The 8,725-nt window shown below is 36.0% G+C and overlaps 2 protein-coding genes across 2 annotated transcripts in view; one reads left to right on the top strand and one right to left on the bottom strand.

The window, feature by feature from the left end:
- LOC111630731 (uncharacterized protein CG3556-like) overlaps window positions 1-1,245 on the bottom strand; it is a 7,223-nt gene extending 5,978 nt beyond the window's left edge. The window contains exons 1-2 of the mRNA XM_023374881.1: window positions 1,164-1,245; window positions 770-889 (exon numbers count right to left, since the gene is read on the bottom strand). Of these exons, the coding sequence (XP_023230649.1) occupies window positions 770-889; window positions 1,164-1,227 (184 nt within the window). The 5' untranslated portion in view covers window positions 1,228-1,245. The remainder of the gene's footprint in view (window positions 1-769; window positions 890-1,163) is intronic.
- A 2,193-nt stretch (window positions 1,246-3,438) lies between these two features.
- LOC111630732 (chondroitin sulfate glucuronyltransferase-like) lies at window positions 3,439-8,520 on the top strand. Its single transcript, XM_023374882.1, has 2 exons — window positions 3,439-4,338; window positions 6,219-8,520. Exons 1-2 carry the CDS (start codon window positions 3,559-3,561, stop codon window positions 7,692-7,694), a joined length of 2,256 nt encoding a protein of 751 aa, XP_023230650.1. The 5' UTR covers window positions 3,439-3,558; the 3' UTR covers window positions 7,695-8,520.
- Window positions 8,521-8,725: the final 205 nt, after the last annotated feature.

Here is an 8,725-nt window from a genome sequence, read left to right as displayed (position 1 = left end):
AGTCACTTAGATTTTACAAATACGTGAGCTGTTCACAGCCCGGCACACGTATTTGTAAAATCTAAGTGACTCGTACAACATGGAATTCATATAAAACGGAAAAATCAACAGTGTTATAGGGGGTCTACTGTATACAACTTTTATATAATTTTCTCTGTTTGGTATGCAAAAAATAATAACTGATTCCATATTTATACATTGTAATTATTGAGAAAATAAACATATTAAACAAGAATTTGTTGGATTAATCTCTAAAAATTCAATATAATTACTAAATAAGAAAATTAAAGCTAGATGACCGGCACGACTCTATTGCTAACAGGAAAAATATGATGTACAGGGCAAGACACTACTAATTTGAGGTAGAGAGCATATATTTGAAATTAACTCGCAGCCCGGCATTGTGACCATGTCGCAGTATTTGCTTGTTTACTAATGCAAAACCCAAAACTGTATAGGATCACGGGCCAGTTACGCTCATTACCGGAACCGAATTAAAAATAGACGACAATGAATGAGACCAGAGTGTGGTTTGAAACTGGATATCCCAAAATTATAGGTTAACATTAAATTGCATAAAAGTAGAAAATAATACGTGCAATATATTGGACACCACGAGAGTCATGCAGCGTGGCTATCTCGGCATTTAATGTATTGTACATGTAATGTATACTCGTTTAATATTATTAACACTTAAAATTTAAATAAAGTCGAACATTTATAATTTTAGACACGATATTAACAATAAGTAAGAAAAGGAATAACTTACAATTTTTACAATTGATTCTCTCGCTGCCATCTCCGCAAGAATACCTTCCTCCAGTACACCAGTAAATTTTACCAATGCAAACTCCGTTGGTGCATTCAAATTGATCATTTTTGCATCTTTCTTTATTCGATAAAATATTTTATAAAAATAAATTATGTAATTTTAAGTTAATTCAATAAATATTTACTTGTACAGTACAGTAGACCCCCTATAACACTGTTGATTATTCCGTTTTATGTGAATTCCATGTTGTACGAGTCACTTAGATTTTACAAATACGTGTGCCAGGCTGTGAACAGCTCACGTATTAGTAAAATCTAAGTGATTCGTACAACATGGAATTCATATAAAACGGAAAAATCAACAGTGTTATAGAGGGGTTGACTGTACTTACTTATGAATGGATCGGCATTTGTGATACAAAAAAGAGAGATGACCCACAACACGAATGTCTTCATTACTTAAATGTCTAACAGACGTTTAAAACAAAATTAAAGTGTAAAGCTGAACAATAAAAGTACGTCAGGTCGAGCTATTTTTAATACCAGTTATTCTATATCTACGGACATCCTGCGATGTGTTTACTCCATCGACTGCGAGTTAAATTCTCACAAAGCCTATAAATGAATGAAATAATATTAACAATAATTTATGTCTTTTACACTCGCTGAATTATTTATTAAAACTTTAATTCGAAAATGTATTTAAAAAAGCATTAGAAATTAATATAACTATCATATAATTTTCTCACTTTGTATTTAAATGGTAAATACAGTCGNTATTTGTAAAATCTAAGTGACTCGTACAACATGGAATTCATATAAAACGGAATAATCAACAGTGTTATAGGGGGTCGACTGTACTTATGCCAAAATGTCTCGCATTTCATCAAACACATCAGTAAATTTTATTCAAAAAATTTAGAAATTTATTCATACATTTTCCATTTCCAAGAATTGCAATTCGATGTCTAATTATTCAGCAAAATTACCAGACACGGTGACTCGTTCAACAGAAAAGTATGAAAAATTCTGTTATTAATTCGATACTCCGAATGGATGAATGTCTTATTGGAAGGAAAGATAGAAGGCAAAACAGGACGCGGAAGATCCAGAGTGGAATATCTCGACGATTTATTATGGAAAAGGCCTTATCAACAAGTAAACCAACTAGCTGAGTGAAGAGAGTAGTTATAAGATTACTTCCATGTTTGCCCACCAACCATTTGTTTGAGCAGAGAGAGAGAGAGAGAGAACGTAAAAGAAATTACACTCACAGTTTTACAAAATTTTTTTATTTATCAATAAACAAGTCATACGAATTCTTACGGACATTAAGTTGGTCCATTCGGACATGTCGGGCTCTGTCTTTCACTACCCGGCTTTCCCACTGTACTTACTAATAAGCTTACTAAAAAGTGTCCACAGAGAGGAGAGTTAAAAAAAAAAAACCGCTCCGGAGACAAGCGAGCAATTCTTCGAGAATTTTTCATGGAGATGTATCTTTTTTGCTCTCCACCCCGTGGATATTAAAATGCTTTTCTCTGGACCGTCGTGGGTTCAGCAAGACCCACAATACGGTAGCTGGGTGATGAGGAACGGAACTCGACGTATCTAAGATATATCATCTCGAACGCTTTCAGATTCGTTCCTGGGTCCCGCAAAGCATCAGCTTTGCGGGACCCAGGAACCACGCCTCTGCCTCGATTAGCCGGCAAAACACAATGGTATCCACATTTAAGGATTGGTTTGATGTGACGAAGTAAAGCAACACGTGAGCGATCTGCCAAAATGAAAGTGCATCTCGAGAGGATTCTGATGGAAATAAACTAATTTATTTAGATGTTAGACCCCACACGAAAAAAATCTCGAACGGTGAGGCTCAAACCCATGACCAAACTATTAGTATTCGGTGGTTTTATCCACTCGGTCACTGGATTGAATTCTGCTAAATGTTAAGTGCAGATCTCAGCAAACTGTTGCGAAGCAAAAGTTCAATTCTGCTTAAGTTAAAATGTATGCTTTCTACCTCAAATTAGTAGCGGTCTGTCCTTGTATATCATACTTTCCCTTTAACAATAGTATCGTGCCGGTCATGTATCTAACACCTTTCAGGAAAAATTTTTGAATTGAAATGTTATGTTTTGCATCGAAAGTTTGTACTGTATAGAGTTAATGACGCGAATCCGAACTGTAGTTCAACATGAACGAATTTAAAAGTTATTATTATGTAGTTTTTATCTATCGACCGTTACACTATTATATGTAACACTTAATTGTTATATCGTGCCAGGAGCGGGACGGGCTAGCCACATGGAGTTTTCCGGGTTTTCTCTATGTCTGTAATGCCTGAATAGGGGCCAGTTACTCTTAAATCTTTCCTCACTGTGGGCACTAAGAGGGCCTCTTTTCAGTAGACCCATTATGAGTTCGGCCAGGTCCGCAATGGGGAAGCCGGGTGGTGAGGGACGGGGCCCAACATATCTGGACGGACCACCCCCAAAAAATTTCTGGGAATTTTTAACTATTACTATTAAATTTATTAATAAAATATAGAAAATATGTCATTTTAAAATTTTTTGTTTTATAATTTTATTTAAAATTATGTTTAAAAAATTTTTAATAATTATGGTGTGGAAGACGATCACGTTTTCGCCGTTAGGGGGTGTTCAGTCGGAGCGGAATCGGAAGTTCACGCATGCATTAGAGTCGGTAGTAAGCATGGTGGAGTAGGAGGAGGCCTCTGGAAACGAAGTTAAGGTCTGTTTAAATACAAAATCTCCATAAAATATGAAAATTGTAGGCAAAGTATATTTGTGCTTCGTCCACCAAACTCCTTTATTTATTGGTTTGAGTCTAGGAATAGCATTATCTCTCGTACTGATCCCTTTAATGGAGGATAATTGTATATTCCACGAGCAACAGAATTCACCAATTTCTCACGAAGATTACGAGCCAATTATAAATCTTCAGATCAGACCTGTTCAGAGGACGAAAACGCGATTGGTCAGACCCAGATATTACTCGACGGAGTTAGGAATCAAAGAGAAGCTTTTAATTGCCATTGTGGTCAATTCCTCTTCCACGTCTGTACCCAAACTGGAGAAGAATCTCGTGGCCGTCAATCGCACCCTCTCCACTCACGCCGACAAGTTGGTGTACTTTGTGGACTCCGCCGGGCCCCCGGCTGGCCTTCCCGCCGTGGTCGGGTTTGACGATCCCCGTCCGAATCTCCTGCCCCTGCACGTGCTGCAGTACCTGAACGACAACTACCTTAACGATTACGACTATTACTTTGTGGCCGAACACACCACCTTTGTGGTCGGAGCAGCTCTACGGCGCTACGTCGACCGTCTGGGAGTGGACCGGGAGGCGTACGTGGGTCTCCGCTCCGGTCTGGAAGATGCTCCCTGGTGTTCTTTCAAAGCTGGCATCCTGCTAAGTAACAAGGTGTTGAGGGGAGTTACGGACAAACTGAAATGGTGCGTGGATAACTGGACGGACGACGGAGATGGCTTCGGAAAGTGTGTCTACCACGTTCTTGACCTGCCTTGCTCTGATGGAGTGCAGGTGAGTGTAATGTTGGATAGTTTTATAATATATTGTGCAGAATTTTACTTTTAACAACACTATACTGAAGAAAGTGCAGTTAATCCAAAGCTTTAACATATTAGAGGTAATACATTTTACATTTTCATAGATAAAACAGTAAATAGGTATTTCTGAATGTTACATTTAGAATTGCCTTGCACATAACTATTAGTTAATGAACTAAATTTGTGACAAAGAATGGTAAGAGATACCAAATAGAACAGTAAAACATGCACAATCATCAGCTTTGCCTTATAACAAGTGACTTGTACAGTTGAAACAAAGATGCTTTCAGCTGGAACACACATTTCACATATTCATTCTGATATCGGATGTGCCAATGGCAAACTGTACCAGGACACAATTAGCACTTTGCTAATCACATTTTTCTACAGTTTAGTTTTTTAGTGATAAAATCTTTTTAACATTCAACTTTTCCTATGCTAACAATTGCAATTTTGTGCTAATATTTCCTGCGATTATTAAAAATATAGTAATATAAAGAGCTGTTCTCAAAGGCAAATTTCGGTTTGTTGATCAATTTCTGTTGTCCTTGTCTACTTGGACCTAATCAGAAACCACACTAATATCAATATAATAAGTCCTATTACTAAACAATGTCCAAGTAGACAAGGATACGAACATAAATTGATAAGAGTAGGGACATAGAGGTAAAAAGAATTTGTATGAAGTGTACTGTTCACTGTCATTATAATATAATAATTCACTTTCTGTTGTGAAAGTACAGTATATGAGAAAACCAGACTGAGACTTAGTGTATTGCGACTGTTTGTTTTGCAAGCTAATAGTTTCACTCTATTGTCTTTTGGGTAGCACATTAGCAGTTATTGTTTGTTTCCACATGGAATTGCAGTGTTTGTTATCCTCATATTTATCACCATATAAACTTTGTCTATTACATCATATAAAATATTGCTTGTCGTTGAGTATCTTTGGCATTTATAATCTGTTATGTTAAGGATCAATAGCAGTTTTGACATGTAACAATTGCTCAAGTTTATTAATGATGATTAAAGTTACAAAAGTTTTACCACAAATATTCAGTTTATGCAATACATAAGATTGAATAAGACTGATTGCTAACACAATTTATCCCTTCTATTAATTGCAGTCGTTTCAATTGGGTATATTAAGAATTGTTGTTATGAGTTATATCTTTCTCTATATTCACTCTATGGAATTTCAGTCAGTTCGATTGCACACCGAAGTACAAATGACCGTGACATTGGGCAATGACTGTTACACTACAAACATCAAGATAGGATATAATCTAATCAATTAACTTAGGGCATAAGGTGAAAAAGTGTATCAAAGGTTACATTAACTTCATATAAATTGTTTGTCATATACTATTCTAAATTTGCTTTAAAAAGTTCGCGTCATTGATGATCCGGCAACATATTTACACTCTGTTATTGTTCTATTGCACGTTTGATAGATTACTTCCTAATTATTGATGAGGATAGTGACATTTTTAGTATGAAAAACTGATTCTGTTATTGTTCTATAAGAGCAAGTCTGGTTCTTATAATAAACAGAAGTGTAAAATTATGGGTATCTATTGAACTTTTTGACGTTGAAACTGATACAATTACTGTTTGTGTATCACTGAATTTCACTTCAATGTATCTTAATCACTTGACTAATGATAGTTGTTATGTGTTTCCAATTATGTCTCGGCAGTGTTAATAAAACATATCGTGCAGGTAGTTATGCCATGTTGATTATAGTGAATAGATGACTTACCAAAAGGGTTTTAGTATATTTGTGACTACAGTTTAATGTTTGTTTATAAATTTTAAACAATAAATACTTAAATTTCTTTAATTTTTTAATAGGGGAGAAGATTTTACTCCTACAAAATTAATAATTTTGATGACGAAATACCTTGGAGGAGTAAAAATTCTATTTTTTCAACCGAAGTTCACACGCTGTACCCGATAGAATCCTGGATACAGCATTATCAGCTAAATTATTATTTTTCTAAAAACGATGTGATGACATACAAGAGTAATATTAAGTCTCTCCAGAAGAAAATGCAAGAGATTAGTCGCTTCTTTCCTGATGGAAACCAAAGTCTTTCTTGGCCTATTGACATTGAATCTCCATTCAAGCCGAACAGCCGGTTTGACGTGATACAGTGGACCCACTTCAACGATACTCACCTGTTCTTGCCCAACGAGTTGACAACACTGTCGAGAATCTCAGGCATTGAAAAATTAGATTTGAAGCATGTGCGGAATCTCTGCAAGAACTGGCTTGCCAGCAGTTGTGGTAAGTGCACCTTTGAAAGAATACTTCGTGGATATCGCAAGTTTGATCCCATTCGTGGCATGGAGTGCATAGTTGATCTCATTTATAAGAACGAGGAAACACAACAAAGCACAACAAAGTACCTACAGATCATTCGGCCATTAACAAAACTAGAAATTACACCCATTCCCTTTGTGACTGAACACACTAGAATCATTCTCGTACTCATTATCAAATCCAGCAATCAAGTGAAAGCTATAAAATTTCTAGAAAATTATTCCAAATCTTGCCTGGATAAGCAAGACAACACTGTCTTGTTACTTGTGTTCCTATATAATCCTAACGAGCCTGGTAAAGGAACAAAAAATGATGTGTTTGGTAGCTTTAAGAGTTTGGTGAATAAGTACACTACAAAATACAGAACCACGGGTGCAAAAATTGCATGGTTAAGTATTAAAACTGTTGGTAGAATACCGTCAGAATTTTATATCTATGATCTGATCGTGAGGAAAGTGCAGCCGGAGACGATGGTGCTACAGTGGCAAACCAATATCGAAATTCACTCGGAATATCTGAATCGTGTCCGCATGAATACAATAATTAATCACCAAGTATTTTTTCCCATTCCTTTTGTTCAGTATCATCCAAAAATTGTATACAAAGGTAGCGTTCCTCCAGAATACATAGAAGTCAAGAAAGATTATGGACACTTTGATCTTAATGATTACGACCACATGAGTTTCTATGTGCAGGATTATCTGGTGGCTCGGAAAACCATAGAGGATTCCGTACCCATTGTGCAATCCGACAGAGATCTACTTAATGGAGATGCGAATGCCTTACACACCATCTACAAGATGTTCCTTAGATCCAAATCGGTTCACGTGATACGTGCCATAGAACCCACCCTGAAAGTAAGTTTTCGTCTAGACGAGTGCCACAGACTACCGACGAGCAATACTGCCCGCAATGGTTGCACCTTAACGAAAAGCCTGGGGACAAGGTCACAGCTCTCTGCTCTACTACTCGAGAGAGAGCGCAACGAATCAAAGAATCTATGACATCAATTTTTAGTAAGAAACCCGAGATTATTTTTTTTGGATGCATTTATTTTGTCATTGTACTGTTTCGATTGCTCAAAACGGACCGAAGTCGACCCTCCTCACAAAAATATTTTTTAATATATAAGTGAATATCGACTATTTATTGTACTCAATCTGTCAATTGTGTTTTCTAAGTGCAGCTTCAAATTTTGTATTTTTTACATGTTGATTTTGTTTTTTTAAATCTAAATATTAACAAATGTTGATAATTCTGGATCTGCAATTTTGAATTTTCATGAAACTAACGAAAAAAGTAGAGAGATCTTTTAATTAAGAGGTGATACGGAGTAAGAAATCTCACGACGCTGTCTTCCAGCATCCCACTAAACTCTAGTATTCTTACAATTTTAATAAATGGAATCTGCACATTGCTACAAAAGTTCGAACCGCTCACAGAGGAACGACAATTTTATTTTGTCATTACTAAAATTTGCCAAACCTTTTATGTTTACTCCACACTATTTATGAAAGTTCCTGTAAATATTGCCATATTGGAATCTCAAGCTGCATAAGTTAGGAATCGTTGCATTTTATCCGAGAGCAAGACGACAAATTTTATGCAAGACACTACTTAAGATCTTCGACAGATTTTATCGTCGCCTTAATGTCGAATCTCAAAACTCGTCTGTGATCCCGAGAGCGACAAATTGTCAAAGTTGCCAAAGTTTACATACAGATTTCTAAATTTTTATCTTCGTGAGGAAACGGATAAAGGACTGTAAATTTCGAGAGGATAAATTGTACAGTTGTAAAGTTTGTATAATAAAATTTGGCAAAGTTTTTGTTCAGAAGTTTGCGGTATTTGTGTGCGTGCGAGTGGCCGAGTAAAGATAACGCTTTGGAATCTGCGATTCGGCACTCTCCGCTAGAGAATCTGCATGTTAATTTCCACATTTTAAAGTTTACATATTGCAAAATACAAATTTACATTACAATTACAAATTACATATTTACAAAAGACACTTTTTTGTTAAGCTGGTATGCCAAAA

The sequence above is a fragment of the Centruroides sculpturatus genome, unplaced genomic scaffold, assembly GCF_000671375.1.
Source record: "Centruroides sculpturatus isolate CEXI.00-Female unplaced genomic scaffold, Cexi_2.0 scaffold444, whole genome shotgun sequence".
NCBI classification, from domain to species: domain Eukaryota; kingdom Metazoa; phylum Arthropoda; class Arachnida; order Scorpiones; family Buthidae; genus Centruroides; species Centruroides sculpturatus.
This window is presented reverse-complemented; position numbering and strand designations above follow the sequence as displayed.